The sequence below is a fragment of the Neovison vison genome, chromosome 6, assembly GCF_020171115.1.
Source record: "Neovison vison isolate M4711 chromosome 6, ASM_NN_V1, whole genome shotgun sequence".
Taxonomy (NCBI): domain Eukaryota; kingdom Metazoa; phylum Chordata; class Mammalia; order Carnivora; family Mustelidae; genus Neogale; species Neogale vison.
This window is the reverse complement of record NC_058096.1, coordinates 205,989,822-206,005,963: the sequence shown is the minus strand read 5'-3', so window position 1 is coordinate 206,005,963 and position 16,142 is coordinate 205,989,822. Positions and strand designations below refer to the sequence as shown.

The following is a 16,142-nucleotide window of genomic DNA, read 5'->3' as shown; positions in this document are numbered from 1 at the left end:
AACATTTCTTCTGTGGCCATTCGATGTATGTATGAATGTATGTATGTATATATGTATGTGCTTCAGAATTCATTTCAGGGAGCAGGGGCTTCAGAATTCATTTCAGAATTCACTTCCATGCACAGGGAGTCCAAGCTCACCTGGTTACCTGCTCGTGTGGCTTCCCACTCGATCTGAAGCAGAATACTGGACAGCTGGTGCCGGTCGGTCAACATCCCGACTTCCGCTGAACCCTAACGAGTCCCATTATCACCTCCCCCTCTTCCTCCCCACTAGACATGTCCAGAATGTCTCCTTTGTTTGGGCAGTGTTTCTCTGTAGTATCCCAAGGAGATTGAAAAGATGGTCACTGAGGGTGGCTGGATGAGTGGGTGCACCCACTTGCTCGGGCACTGGTGAAATCCGCCCCTGTGTGTAGAATCTCCAAGAGAAGGAGATGGGCCTGCCTTTGGAGCCCCTGGCCTGCTCTGGGGAGACCAGAAAATGCAGACTCCACTTCTCTGGAAGAAAATGGGCTGGAGAAAGGGCTGTTAACAGGGTAAAGGGAAAACCACTAGTGAGACCGACTCAGCGGTGTGGCTCTTGTCTGCCTGTCCACAGGAAGGGGTTGGCTTCTGCCCTGGGGCCCATGCATCACTGCCTGAGGATAACGCAGCCCTAGTACAGCAGGGAGCATGAAAATGCCCAGGCTTTGGCACTGGGCCGCTGGTATGTCCTCCCTCCTCCATAGCTGGTGACAGTTTGAGTTTCCTTTCCTCTGAGGCGACTACAGTCACACCACCCTGAATGCGCTCAGTCTTGTCCACGTATCCTCTGAGGCAATGGTGTCTCAATTTATAGCAAAGTCCCCCTTTCACAGAAAAGTGCTTTTCTCTCTCTTTCCCTGTGCCAACTTTGAGGCAAGAAACGTTTTTGAGTTTCGCAGGTTGTTAGGGCTTTGAGCTTCCTGGTGCCAGGGCTCCTCCAGGAAGCCCTCTCTGACCACTCCAGACTGGATCCCACGGTCTATGCACGTATGCGACCTTGGACATCAGGCCGCTCCTTCCTAAGGCCTGACTCCTATAGGCCTCCCTGTGAGGTCGCAGAGCGGAACTCCAAGGCATTCTTGGCAGTCTAAGCTGGCGAGCGACAGTGCCGAAAGCTGCGGGTCCTACAGGATCACATGCGCAGTAGTCGGCTTCCGCAGCGGCCCCAGACCGCCGCATTATTGAGTCATCTTTCGGCAGTGCCTCGTCACCTCGTCGCTGTCACCCCACTCTCGAGAGCAAGAAAATGCAGGGCATACTTTTCCAGGAAGAGGAAGTGCATCTTAAGTAGAGGACGGAGAAAGTATCAATGGGGTTTCCTTTAATGGTGCTGCTCTTGTGTGCCCCGGCATTGCGCGTGGGGGAGGGGCCGGCTTCCGCCCTGGGGTGCGTGCATCTCCTCCGGACAGTAACCCACCCCGGGAAGAGAAACTCCAGCGTGGACCGGGGTCCAAGGCGCAGGGGAGACGGAGCGCCGCGCAGGGGCGGGCGCGGGCGGCCTCGGCGGGTGCAGCATCCCCAGGCACCGTCTCCTGGAGACCGCGGCGCGCGCGGGCGCCACGGCGGTTGTCTAGGCGACGGCGCCGCGCGGCGCGGGCATCCCCGCGGCCCCTCCCCTGGGCGTGCGCGCGACCTGGGCGCCATGGCGGCGGCGGCGGCGGCCCCGAGACCGGAGGCCGCGAGTCCGCAGTGGGTGCCGCCTGGACACGAGCGGGCCCGGACTGCCGCGGGGCTGGGCGACTGCGAGGACGCGCCGGTCCGGCCGCTGTGCAAGCCCCGCGGCATCTGCTCGCGCGCCTACTTCCTGGTGCTGATGGTGTTCGTGCACCTGTACCTGGGCAACGTGCTGGCGCTGCTGCTCTTCGTGCACTACAGCAACGGGGACGAGAGCAGCGACCCCGGGCCCCAGCACCGCGCCCAGGGCCCCGGGCCCGCCCCGACCCTGGGTCCGCTCGCCCGGCTGGAGGGCATCAAGGTGAGGAACCCCGTCTCGCCGGGTTCCAGGCCCTGCACGGCGAGCCCGTGACCGCCTGCGCGCAGCCCACGACCTCCACGCTGCTCCCTGCGTCGTCTGCCCCGCGCGCACCCCCACCCCCAACTCGTCGCGGTCGGGGCCCGGGCGCCTGTACCCTCCTCGGGCGGCGCGGCCTGGGGCTCGAGCTGCCCGCAGTGCCCCTTTCCCTTAGGTGGGGCACGAGCGTAAGGTCCAGCTGGTCGCCGACAGGGATCACTTCATCCGAACCCTCAGCCTCAAGCCGCTGCTCTTCGGTAAGTCAGCTGGGCGCTCCTGGGAAGGGCCAGGGGCTGCGGTTTGGGGGCGCTCGGAGGCTCGCTTTGGCCACGTGACTTCTGTTTTGAAAATGGCTGCTTCGGAGTAGCTTTTATCACCCAAAGGTTTCCCAAAGTGAAGTACCAACCCCCACCTCTGTAATAGGGTCACAGGGTGACCTTTCCACACTCCCCTCTCTGACCCCTACTCTGCAGCTGATCCTTCCGTTACAGGGCTGGGCAATGCGACCCTTAGGCGGTTGTCTAAACACTTCATTGAAACCATCTTTGGACACTTTCTGCCATCATTAATTCTATCACATTCTAGAACTGGGGGAGGGCACGAAAGACTGCTAACCAGGACCTAGCTGATCTCAGGGCCTCTGAGGATGAATCTCACTCCCAAAGTGGACCCTGTGGTCTGACGAGGGTTCTTAGGATACGGTTGTATTCAGCCATAAGTAGGCAAAACCTTCCAGCGTGACCTCATTTGGAACCAGCATCATAAGCTCACAGTTCCTGAGCTCTGGTTTTGCACTAGGCTTTATGAGATCGTTTCAATTAATTCTTACAACACCTATATGAGGTGGGTGTGGATCCCACCCTTAGGTTACCGGGTGGGAAAGTGAGACACAGAACTGCGGTTGATCTGCCAGGCTCATACAGCTAGCTCAGGAGCGAAGCTAGGGTTAGAACCCAGGCAGCCTGCCTCTAGAGCCTGAACTGTCTAGCCACCCTGCTAGCTGAGAAGACTCTCGAAGTTCTTGAGACCACCAATGTCAGCAAGGTGGGGGTTCCCCAGACTCATGACCCTGCCCAGGATATCTTTGTGCACCCGGCCCTGGGTATCCAGTGTCAGTGACACACTTACCTGCAGACCCGGGGCTGTTCCTGCCTGCTGGGGGATGGTGTGAGTTAGAGGCTTTCAGGAGGGGGCTGGGGACCAAAGCAGAGCATCTGAGCACCTGCCATTACCTCTGGGGCAGAGGGCCCTGGCTGAGAATTATGCCGAGACCTTTGAGACCTATGAGAACACTGCATGCATGTAAGGGGAAATAGGTTATGCTGGTCCCATTGTGGGAGGAGCCCTAAAAGGTTATTGTTACTATGATTATTACTGCTTCATAAGGTTGAAATCTGTGCCAAGCACTATTTTAAGTGCTGGGAACACAGCATTGAACCAAATAGGGAAAAACAAACAAAGCAAACAAACAAAAAAAAACCAACAACACACCCACACCTGAAGCTGACATTCAAATAAGGAGACAGACAATAAACAAATATATATGGCGTGTCAGTTGGTGATAAATGATTGCAGACAAATAAGGCAGAATTTCAGCTGGTGTTGACACTTTTAATAGAGTGACCAAGGTAGGCCTCCTTGTGAAAGATATTTGAGCCAAAACCTTTAGGAGCTATGGGATCAAGCCAGGTGACTGTCAAGAAAGGGTAATCCAGGCAAGGGAGCGACACTCACCCCTTTACTGCTACATTGCTGTGAACAGACAGGCCTGAAGGGGTTGTGTTCTCAGCCTTCTTGGGACCTGTATGCACACAGTTCAGATGTATAATAGGTTAAATGAATCATGACCCATAACTGTGACCCCTCAGCCCCTAACATGCAGTGTTGCATCAAAGTCCTACAGAGCAGAGAATGAGACCCAAGCCCCATAAAGTCTAGGAAGCAGGAGAGATCTGGCACAAGGTAAACTGCTTCTCGTTAAGCCTTTGGATGGGTCTGTGTACCTGTAGGTTAGGATGGCTGCAGCAAGAACCTCCAGCTGTGGCCCCCATTTTCTCCCAACTCTTACATTGACTTTGAGTCTGGTATTAGGCATTGTCCCCAGTTTTTCCCAGGAAGTCCTGGGACTTGCTCCTTGACGAAACGAGGTGAGCCACATGAAGGAGAGATTAGTGATTATAGGAAGTCCACTTGTGAGGCAGGGAAAGCACGGGGGAGAGGATGTCGGAAAGGGGGCAGTTCCTGAATTCTGTGGTGTTAGATGGACCCCAAAAGGAAGCCTTATCTCAAGAAGGAGCAGTGTCTGTCTTCTCTGCCTGCCCATTTAGTCATCTCCTGTCACCCTAAGAAGGCAGGAGGGCCCAAGGAGGATGGGCCTGCTGTGGGCTCTGCCACCTCTGTCTTGCTGCTCTTGGTCCCAAACCTGTCACCCTCAGCCTCAGGGACCCAAGGCGCCAGGGCTTGAGAGGTGGGTGTTCAGGATATAAACTGGGGCAAAGGGATTGGGTTCTACCCCAGAGTGACCCCATCTCTAGGGGAGGGAGTCCCACCACTTCATGGGGAGGACCCCATGCAAACTCCAGTCTCCCTTTGGGGAAACATTTCCCTGTTTCCCACCTTTGTCCCTAGAGACCTGGGGCAAGTGGGACCTAGACCACCAAAGCCCCACTCTGAGTTCTGGGCATAATACCTGTGAAGTGTGCCTAGTGTGGTAGGCATTCCACAAGGATTTGGACCATCAGAAGTCGGCTGAGGACTTCGACCTGTTCAGTTCAGAAGGGAGGTGTTCCAGTTTTGAGTCATTGTCATCTCTCTGGGGACACTGCCACCTTTCACGTGGCTCACCTCTCCCTCCACCTTACCTCACCCCCATTCTGTGTCTAAACAACAGATTAGTCTTACCGCCCACTTTCTTAAAAGTCTCCAAGATTCCCACTTCACCTCTAAGTGTCATTTGGTGGTGCCTTCCTCTCCTGCTGCCCCTTCCTCACTCCCTGCTGTCCCCAAGCTCATTCTGCCCTGGGACCTTACATGTGCTGTGCCCTCCACCAGAAGGCTCAGATCTGGCCCATCCCACAGAGGGTGCCTTCTGGTCCACTGGGCCTGTGCGCACACATTCCCTCCTCGGAGACCTCTCCTGACCTCAGACTGGTCTTAAGAGGTTCCCAGATACCATTGCATCAGATTGCCTGGTTTTCTTCTTGGTGCTTGGTAACCCTGGAGACTGTCTCGGTATTTATTTGTCATTCGTACCTCTACCCCTAAAGGCGAGCTGCATGTGGGAGAGGCCTGATTTGTGCGGGCTCAGTAGTCAGCAGCCGGCGTCTGTCTGCTGCCCGTCACGACTGGCTGCCTGGCGAGATTTCCTGGGCACTCAGCCGGACCAGCAACTGTCTGTCTGCTCAGAGTAACCTCCCACCACCCTGGCAGGTGCCCCCTTATTTGGCATTCCCTTCAAGAGCAGCAGGGGTCGCCACCCGGAGGCCAACAAGATTTTTAGCCCATTTTCCTAACTACTTAACATAGACGAATAACTGACACCAGTACACAAAACAGTTTTATCTTTTTTTTTTTTTTTTTGTCAGAGAGAGAGGGAGAGAGAGCGAGCACAGGCAGACAGAGTGGCAGGCAGAGGCAGAGGGAGAAGCAGGCTCCCTGCCGAGCAAGGAGCCCGATGTGGGGCTCGATCCCAGGATGCTGGGATCATGACCTGAGCCGAAGGCAGCTGCTTAACCAACTGAGCCACCCAGGCGTCCCAAAACAGTTTTATCTTAAAACCATGACTGCTTTATCGTAGGATTTCCAGGTCGGCTCAAGAAGACAATTAGGCAGTTACTTAGGATGACAAACACTGGAGGCCCAGAAATAGGGGGAAAACTCTGTGTGTGTGTCTGTGTGTGTGTGTGTGAGTTCAGGTTGGTAAGCAGCTGAAGGCAGTTTCCGGCATGGACCGTGTGTGTGTGTGTGTGTGTGTGTGTGTGTGTGTGTGTGAGAGAGAGAGAGAGAGAGAGAGAGAGAGAGAAAGTGAGTGAGTTCAGGTTGGTAAGCAGCTGAAGGCAGTTTCCGGCATGGACTTCTCCCCACCTGCTGTGCTCTCTCACGGGCCTGCAGCTTGGTGGGACCGTGGGCTCAGTAAAGGTCAGGCAGATAAAACCAAGTCTATGTGGGGATTGACAGGCAGCATCCTGCCTGGGAGGAGCTTAGCCCGAGGCTTTGCACCTGCCCTGAGGCAGCCTGGGCTGCTCCGGCTTGTAGGCATTAGCCAGACTGTCATCCCAGGCCTGGGAAGGACAGAAGGACAGAAAGATTGTCTTGCCTACCCAGCAAACACTCCCCTGCTAGGGGAGCCAGCCTCCTTCGTGTCTGGGCAGAGCGCTGTAGTCCAGGAAGGGGCGCCTTAGCTGTGGCCACAGCAGTGGGCTTCTGCCCTGCTTGGGTCCTTCACGGGGCTTCTCGGGACTCTGGTCTGCAAGTGTCCGTGATGGGCAGCAGAGAAGGTTTTAGGTGTGTCCAGGGCAGCGCGGGTTTTGTGTGGCTGGCTCTCCCTGCCTGTAGGAATCCCTACCGGGGGCACTGGTGATGGTGCCATCTACGCACGGCCAGCTGCAGATGTCGGTGGCCTTGGCTCCAAACATAGGCCGTGGTTACCAGCAGCCGAGGGCCCTGCACCTCCCCACCTAGCACGTAGGTGCCAGCGAGCCTTCCTCGCAAGAGGTTGTGCACGCACGTGGCATCCAGCTGCAGCCAGCGACGCAGAGTAGGGGCCAGTTCCGAGGCAGGCAGTGGGCCCGCCTTCAGCACCTCCAGCCGGGAGTCCAGGTGGCAGTGTGAGAGACCAGAGGACGACCCGTTGCATCGGGAGAGCCTAACCTTCACTGCTGCGTGGGATCAGAGGAGTGGGGTGAGGCGCAGGGAAGTACCCCCCATTCCCTCCACCTGGTGAACCACACCCTCTTGGATGCTCTACTCTGAATCAGGGTCCTGGGGAAGACCTGAAGCCCTGGCTGCCACCCTCCTAGGCAGGTTCAGTGTGTTGTTTTAGCGATGCCAGGCTTGATAAAGGCCTTTATCTTGTAGCTCTAACCAGGTAGAGCATTTGAGTGTCCCCTCTTTCATTTGTCTCACACTGATCTGGGAGCTGGGATGGAGGCACTTGTGAGGTGGGCTTAAGGGGTGCTGGACGCTAGGGGCTCACCAAAGTCGCTGGCACAGAGCGCGTCCAGGACCTCGTTGGACGAGCGGGCGTCCTGCAACTCACAGTCCCTGCAGCTGGCGCGAGGCACTGGGGGGAGGGGCCGAGTGAGGCTCCATCCGGAGCAAGTGGGGGAAGGGCCGGCAGCGAGGGCGTTGGGGGTGGCCTCCCGCTGGCCCCTTGTTCTTCACCCTTTCTGAGACCCGTTGCTGTGGCTGGTCCCTTGTCTCCCCTACCAGAGAGACCCATGTACCTCTGGCTCTGCGGGCAGTGGCTTGGGAGGGTAAGGCGCTGCCCGTGGGCCGGGCCTGGGAGCCATGGGGGGACTCACGTGGGCGGCCCAGGCGGGAGCCGTTGGAGACCGCAGCTACGCAGAGGCCGTGGCTGGCGGGGAAGCGGCCGCAGTGCAGGATGGCCGGCCAGGGGTAGCCGTAGCAGGCCATGATGGGCGCACAGCTGGCCTGCACGGCCTCACACAGGCTGCGACACGGGTAGATGACCCTGCGGAGGTGGGAAGGATGGAAGGATCGGGGAGACTGGGCGCTCAGGACCGGCTTTCCTGGAGTCCGGGCTAGCCCCACCTCCTCTCCAGCACCAACCCCCCCCCCCCACAGTCAGGGACTTCGCGGTTGCTTGGCAACGACACCTGGTCACCTAGCAACAGCTCTCTGCCCCCGCAGGTCGTCGTCCCTCCCCCCCACCCCCACCGGGCTTTGGTCTTACAGCCCCCACCGTCCTCGTGTGGCCAGGGCTGCTTTCCAGCGCACCTCCCCCTCCAGCTGGGGCAGACATCCAGTGCCCTGGAGAAGGGCATATTCGAAGGGCGCTGCGCTCTGGGCCTTAACTCCCCATCTTGGAGGGAGAAAGCAGAGCCCTCCCTCTTGTCCTGAAAGGCATGTGGGAGACTGCAGTGTCTGGCCAGGGCTGGGGTTCACAAAGAGCAGAGGCCCAATCATTGGATTCTGAAAGAGCCCCTTCTTGGTGCCACTGGCATGGTCACCCTGAGGCTCTGGGAATGTCCCCCAGAGGAGGGACTGAAGGAGCTGTTTTCACCAGGTAGGTTAGGCTGGGGGATCAGGTTTGCGATCTCTGGTCTCGGAGAAAAGGCCCTCAGATAAGCTCCATCTTTTGCCAGGATTCCTTGGGCAGACAGTTTCCACACCCCCCTGGAGAGGGGTTCCAGCCCTCCCAACCCAAAGCATCCTACCCATTTGCCATACCTTGACATTCAAGAGCCCTTGATGCCAAGGGTGCCAACCATTGATGGTCTACCTGTGTCTCCTCTGTTCCATGGGCACCTGTTCCCCTGGGCCAGGAACACCCTGACAAGACAATCCTTCATTTCCCTCCCCACCCCTGTCGCCAACCAGCCTTGAGAGGTACGTAGCAATGGTTAGTGAACAGGCCCTGGCAGAGGAAAGCACCCCTCCCCCTGCCCCACCTAGGAAGTCCCTGCCCTACCTGTCGAGGCACACAGGGGCAAAAAGGGAGCAGAGGAAGAGGCGGGCATCCGGGTGGCATTCCCTGGCCAGCAGGGGCAGCCAGCTGACCGACTGCTGGAGAGCCTCGGCCGCTGTGTCATGGTCCAACAAGTTGGGCAGCCGCATCTCTGTGTAGCCAATATCGTGGCACAGGGCCATGGCTTGGGGAATGGGCATGCACCGTGTGGGGCCCCGGGGAGCCCCTGCTCCACTGTCAGCCCAGAGCACCACCAGGGTCACTAACAGCCACAGCCCTTGATCCATCACCCGCTTTGTCTGCCTTGGTCTTAAAGCGCTGAGGCTGAGACCTTTATAGGTCTGTCCCCACACCCCAGGAACCGGTGTTTGTGCAGGTCCCCGGTGCTGGGACCCATCTGGTTAGGCCCCAGTGTGCTGGCCTGGGCCATTTGCATCTGATTAGCACACCGCAGGGGACTGTAGAGTTTGGTGGCATCTTGGGGCCTGCGGATTACCAGCGCTTAATAAACTAAAGAAACCTGGGCCTGTGTTTTTTCTTTTTCTGGTTTACTTTTCTTGTTTGTTTACTTATTTTTTAAGCTACCTGGAGGTGACTGTTGATTAGCAGTTTGGTCTAACCCATTGTCCAGAGCTGCGTGCCCCCCCCAACTCCCCGCACCCCGTAGTGGATGGCTCACACCCTTTTTGGGTTTGCTGGGCTGGGAGGTCAAGCAGGCCTGGGTGGGGGCCTTTATCCTGCCCTCTTTGTCATTGCTTCTGGGCCATCTATCCAGGGAAGCTGAGTGTGGTCTTGAGCATGGACTCTGGAGTATGACAGCCTAGGAGGTCCCTGGCAAGTCTCTCACATCTCTGTGCCTGCAGGGTGTCCGGGACAAGAAAGGCAAATTGAAGGGGCCCAGCTTTCTAGGGTGAGTGTAGGGATTCAGGAGTTGATGACACGCTTAGGACAGGACGCAGAATCCATGCCACCTAAGTATGATCTGCTATGATAACCACTAAAAACCCTTCCAGGCCTGGCTCTGAGCAGCCATTTTCCTTCCTCATGGCAATGCCTGGAACTTAATACTGGGAGTATAACCCAGAGAGGTGGTAGACCGCTCTGCAGCTCTGAGGGCTTGCTGTGGCCACAGGGCCTTGCCTCCAGTCTGTTCCTCTGTGGGCCTCTTGGTCCCATCTAAGGAAGTCCTCTCTCCTGGGAACGAGGGGAGGAAGCAGGGCCCATGCTCCTGTCTATGAGTGCCCGGGACCACTGGGATGTGGGCTTCCCAGGTGCAAGACACACTTTCCAGCGTGACCAAACTGCTTGTAGAGCTGGCGTGGGGGCATCCAGCCCCCGGAGCTGAGCCCCAAGCACGCCTAGCCTGTACTCGGACTTAGAGGCATGATGTTCAGTGTACGCTTGTTCCCAAAGCAAAGGACACCTGGGGCATCTTCTCAGAGCCAAAACCCTAAGAGACGCCCACTGACGTACATGCCAGCACGGGGCAACTCAGCCCTGGACAGATGGTCAGCGCCCACTTGTGCAGGAGAGTGGACGGCAAGGACTGACCTACAGCAATGAATGTTTTACACTTGGTTTTTATTTGATCCATGCTGAAAAGCAAAAATGAAAGCAAAATCCAGTCACCATCACCCCATTTTAAAGTAGGTACCCAATCAGAAGTGGAGGTCAGCCCTCTGGCCATCAGTCCCACTCCAAGGCAGGGGGATCCCCTGCTCAGCTTAGCTCTAGCAAACTTCCCAGGGCTCCCCAGGAAGTGGTTGCTGTCAGCATCAAAGAGAAAACCCCCACATTCCAAATGCTAGCCAGCCTTTGCGGGACAACTCAGTTCTGGGGTCAGAGTGCAGAGCAGAGGTAAAGCCGCGTGTGAAGTCCTGACCCGGGGAGTGCCGGGGCACAGGAGTCCCGCAGGAACTGCAAAGAGGAAAGCACCGGTTGCACCAGTGGCCTGGCTCAGTCTGTGGCCTCCCCCACCTCCTCTTCTGGCAGAGATCCCTGGCTTCCTGAGTGATGAGGAGTGTCGGCTCATCATCCACCTGGCCCAGATGAAGGGGCTACAGCGCAGCCAGATTCTGCCCACTGAAGAATACGAGGAGGCAATGGGCACGATGCAGGTCAGCCAGCTGGACCTCTTCCGGCTGCTGGACCAGAACCACGATGGTCGCCTGCAGCTCCGTGAGGTTGGGATCCTGTGGCCTGGAATTGGCCCAGGGTGGGAGTGCCTAGAATTGTCTTTCCGGTGGCCTGCCCAGTTCCAGCCCCGCCCCCTTCTCCTTCCCTGGAGAGCTCCTTGCTGCCTCGGGAACCCCAGAAGGTGGCAGGAGGATCCCCCTGTGGGTGATGACATTTATTACCACAGTTCCTGGGTGGTAATGCCATCTGTGGTCTGGATTCCTTGCTGACGTGGCTGGGGACCCACAGAACTCATGGTGGAGGGGGTGGCAGGTCTGAGGGTAGCCAGGAGTCTGCGTCTCTTTTATATGCCTCTCACACCAGGCTTCTGACAGAGGTCTTGGCAAGGTGGAGTGTCCCTCGCCTATACAGAGGGTCTCTCGCCCCACTGAGCCTGGTCTTCTTGACAAGCCTGGTGATCATTCCCTGGCCAGGCCTCCCCTTGGTGCCTGTTCCCTGTTTGCACCCAGGCCTTGGCCTCCCCCTTCTGACCTGGAATATCCGAGTGGGTCACAGTCCTGTGCTTCACTCTGCCTCCAACCAGCTGACAGTGCTGGCCATGAAGGCCACAGTCCCAACAGGGCCAGGAATGCCTATGGCCCACAGATCTCTTACTATCTTCCTGGCCACCTCCCGAGATGCCTGTGGGCCTCTCTGCCTACCCTCCCTTCAACTCAGGGACCTCAGGCTCTGCCCTGTGTCCTCAACCATTACCCCATCACCAGCACCCTTAGCCCTTACAGCAAGAACTGGGCGACTGTCTATGCTCTGGTGGCTCTCCATCGTTGCGGCCACTCCACTGAGGGACCATCTTGTGCTTTAGGTCCTGGCCCAGACTCGCCTGGGAAATGGACGGTGGATGACTCCAGAGAACATTCAGGAGATGTACTCTGCGATCAAGGCTGACCCTGATGGTGACGGTGAGCTCATACCTCGCCACAGTCTGTCCCTGTGAGCCTCCTGCCCGCCGTACGCCCAGCTTCTAGAGGAGCCATTGATGGGGAGGCGAGGATGCAACCTTGCCCTCACTCCTGGGCAGTAGGCTGGGTCCTCCCATATGCCTTGGTGACAGTCTAGGGGACAGTTTTTGGAGGCCCTTTTGACATTAACAGGCAGAGTGTGGGGTCCAGGAGGGGAGTTGCTGGCTGGCAGAGGCCAGTGTAGGTTCAGCAGGAGCATAGGTCTGGTGAGGCCAGCTTGAACTTGGCCATTCTCCCTGCTCCATCTACTTCTCTCCAGCCAGGCACAGGGTCTTCCTCAGAAGACACAGTCTCTGGTCTAACTAAGATCTTGCTTGCCTTCCTCTTGCTCACCTAGAGTCATGCTAACTGCTGGGGGTGGTTGGGGTAGGGGAGCTGTCGCACAAGGACCCCACCCCCCTTGGGTAATAACTCCTAGATGTTACTAAGGTGTAGTCATCACTCACATGCCCAAGTTCTGGGTGAGATGGGGAAGGTACTCAGCTCAGGTCTTGATCTCAGGGTCGTGAGCTCAAGCCCCATGCTGGGCTCCACGCTGGGCATGGAGCCTACTTAAAAAAAAAAGAAAAGAAAAGATAGAAAAAGAAAGAAAGAAAGGTTTCACCCTTAAGTCAACCAATAGATGGACACGAGCTACTCTTCCAGAACACCAGCTTCCAGGGGAGCTCCTGCTTTGTGGGTTGGGCAGAAACAGGAGGGAACATTCTTGTCTAGGAGAATGGCCCGGCTTTCTTTGTTGAGGGAGACTGCTAGCCCAGCAGGCAGGACTGGCGAGGTAGATAGATATATTCCACTCAGAACGGGACCTGAGGTCATAAGGGAGCTCCTGGGCACTAGCCCTGAATGAAACCCGATAGCATGGAAGGCTCTGGATAGAACCCAGCACTGACTACTTTCTTCACCCTCTATAGGACCAGAGGGTAGCCAGTACATGCTTTAGAGTCAGGCTGGGGGGCCAGGGGCAGTTCTTGGGGGAGGGGGTCCTAGCCATATGGTTCAAGCTTCCTTTGGCCACCCAGCTGTGGCCAATCTTGTAGGGGTTGGGCTTCTTCCTTTGGGGGGCCAAATCCGGGTTTAAACTGAGGAAGTGGACTTCCCTGGGTCTTCCTGGAGGGCCTGATGTGACAGAAGTCAGGTTCATCTGACTCAAGAGTCCAGGCTGGGGGACAGGTGCACAAGGGCCCCCAGTGGCTGAGGCCCCCTCCCCCAGGGGGGAGGGAGGCTAGTGCAGCCTGCTACTGTGGGCTCCTCACATGGGCTTAGGGGGCATTGACGATGGGTGCCCTGCACAGGAGTGCTGAGCCTGCAGGAGTTCTCCAACATGGACCTTCGGGACTTCCACAAGTACATGAAGGGCCACAAGGCGGCATCCAGCGAGCTGGTGCGGAACAGCCACCACACGTGGCTTTACCAGGGTGAAGGTGCCCACCACGTCATGCGTGCAATCCGCCAGAGGTGAGCACATTGGAGGGAGCAGGCCTGTGGGGCCCTCACAGAAGTTCCTGGCTGGGGCCGAGAGGACAGGCTTGGTTAGCCAACTCGGGATTAAGTTCTACTTGTTAGACCAGGATTAGAACCCTTTAAAAGACAGGCAATTAACAAAGGCAAATTAACTGTTGTTGTGGGCCAGCAACACACATTTGGGATTAGGAATAGACTGGAATGTTTGTTTTTTGGTAGTTAGAGAAATGACTTCTTATCTCTGTCCACAGGACCCCCTGCCGCTGAGCAGCCAGGGGTTTTAGATAAGCAACCTCCTTCCTGCAGGGAGTGATCCCCGCTCCCAATTTAGTGGAAATCTCATCTTCCCCACCCAGCGTGGTCTCTGGCATCCCGGGAGAAGGGCTCCTGAGTAACCCCTTCCTGCTCCTACAGGGCCCATCGGCGGGGCGTGGCGGGGGTGGGGGGGGAACTCGGGGTTACCAGGGGAGGTGGGCAGGGGCACAGCTTGTGGCAGGTCCGGGGTCTGGCTTCTTCAGGGTGCCACCTTGCATGGGACTGCCCAGCTGAATGCCTGCTGCCCACCAGGGTGCTACGCCTCACCCGCCTGTCACCTGAAATCGTGGAGCTCAGCGAGCCACTGCAGGTCGTGCGGTATGGCGAGGGAGGCCACTACCATGCCCATGTGGACAGCGGGCCTGTGTACCCGGAGACCATCTGCTCCCATACCAAGCTCATAGCCAATGAGTCTGTACCCTTCGAGACCTCCTGCCGGCAAGTACTTCCCATCTGGGGTGACCTTCCACTCCTAGGCCAGGCATTCCCATGACGTAAATACAGCCCTGTCCTAACAGGATGTCCCCTGTGTGCGTCCAGGAGGGCATTGGGCCATCCTGGTTGAGGATACCCCATCTCTCCCCCCAGTTTCTTCACCAAGTGGCAGGAAGGGTGGCCATCTTATCTTAGTGGCCAAACTAAGGTGCCCACAGACACTGAGACTTGTCCCCAGAGCGCTGAGGCAAGGGGCAAGAATGGGTCTCCAGTTTTTTAGGCGCCCCCTCCCCTGGACCTTGATTCTCCCCCACAGCTGGAGGCCTCAGCTTCTCCCTTTGAAGCTGTGTCCCCCTCCCCTGCTTGGGCAGGGAGGCAGGCCTCTTCTCTTCATGTGACTGCTCTGGGTCAGCGCCTTCTACTCCCGGCTAGCCGAACTTCTGCAGGGCTGTGCTGCTCCTGCTAGCCTACTTTTCTCAATAATATAGCTAAGCGCACCTGTGATCTTGGTCGCACAAAACACTGTGACACACAGAAAGAGACTGGGTTTGTGGGAGGAAGGACAGGCTAGGGACATCTTGGCACTGATCTGCAGTGTTGTCACTGATCTCAGCCTGCCCCCATCTGGCCCTTGGGAATCTGGGCAGTTTATCCTCCCCACAGGTAAGCCCACGGGAGTGTCCACAGCTGCTCAGTGGGCCCCCTGCCTTACAGCTACATGACAGTGCTGTTTTATTTGAACAACGTCACCGGTGGGGGCGAGACTGTCTTCCCTGTGGCAGACAACAGAACCTACGATGAAATGGTAAGGGCCAACCAGGCTGTTAACTCTGGTGGGATGGCAGGGCCTTGGGCAATCCTAGTATATACTCCTCCAGAGCTGGGATGATGGGCCCAAGGGATCCCCTGGGCAATTCTGACTGGTTTCCCTCTGGCTGCTTTTGGCTGCTTGGCCACACAGTGGGGGCAGTTTGAAAACCCCACCATCCTGCTGCCCACAGAGTCTGATTCAGGATGATGTTGATCTCCGTGACACTCGGAGGCACTGTGACAAGGGGAATCTGCGTGTCAAGCCCCGGCAGGGCACAGCAGTCTTCTGGTACAATTACCTGCCTGATGGACAAGGTGAGGGCCTGTGACCAGGCCAAGAGTGCCTTGAGGGAAGCTTCCCTTTATCTAGCCCAGAAGGCCACGCCGGTGGGATGCTTTCGGCACCCTTATGCATGTTTTTCTGCCCCTGGTGCCTCCCAAAGGTCCTCCTCAGTGACTCCAGTGGCCAGCACCTGTGTAGCTTCCTGGGTTATCTTGACCCCTGTGACTGATTCCCTGATGCTCCAGCCTTCCAGCTCACTGGGGCTGGGGACACATCTGTCACCAGCCTGGGCTGTGGACAGTCTGGCAGCAAGAAAGCTGGTTTCAGAAGACCAGTGGTGGTGTTAGTGCATTAGTTGGAGAGAGATGCTGAGCCCCAAAGGAGGCCCTGGCTACTGATGTGGGGTGGGCCCACCGATGGGCCACCCTGGCCGTGCCCTTCGCCTGTGTGAGATCATGCTCAGGTCAGCTCCGCCTAGAGCCCCCTCTGGTCACCTCCCTCGGTCACACCATCCTCCTCTTCTAGGTTGGGTGGGCGACGTGGATGACTACTCACTGCATGGGGGCTGCCTGGTCACAAGTGGCACTAAGTGGATCGCCAACAACTGGATCAACGTGGACCCCAGCAGGGCACGGCAGGCACTATTTCAGCAGGAGATGGCGCGCCTGGCCCAAGAAGGCGGCACCGACTCCCAGCCAGAGTGGGCTCTGGACCGGGCGTACCGCGACGCGCGCGTGGAGCTCTGAAGGGAGTGTCGCCGAAGCCCGCAGCCCCAGGCCACCCGCCGTCCCAGGTCAGGGGACCTGTGGTCTCCCTGTCCAGATGCAGGTCAAAGACCTGGCCGATGTCTTGCCCTATCCCCGCCTCCAACCGCGATTAGGGCACAGTTCCTATATTCGTGTTATTTATTGTGTACAGACCCATGCTGCCCCCACCCCAAATAAAACTACACGGCTTCGAGCCGCGGGGCCGAGAAGCCACAGGTCGGGTAGGCATG

The 16,142-nt window shown here is 57.5% G+C and overlaps 1 protein-coding gene across 1 annotated transcript; it reads left to right on the top strand.

Moving 5' to 3' along the window:
- Positions 1-1,668: 1,668 nt before the first annotated feature.
- Positions 1,669-16,105, top strand: P4HTM (prolyl 4-hydroxylase, transmembrane). Its single transcript, XM_044253606.1, has 9 exons — positions 1,669-2,001; positions 2,213-2,294; positions 10,679-10,869; positions 11,685-11,781; positions 13,134-13,296; positions 13,870-14,055; positions 14,767-14,857; positions 15,054-15,177; positions 15,671-16,105. Exons 1-9 carry the CDS (start codon positions 1,669-1,671, stop codon positions 15,889-15,891), a joined length of 1,488 nt encoding a protein of 495 aa, XP_044109541.1. The 3' UTR covers positions 15,892-16,105.
- Positions 16,106-16,142: the final 37 nt, after the last annotated feature.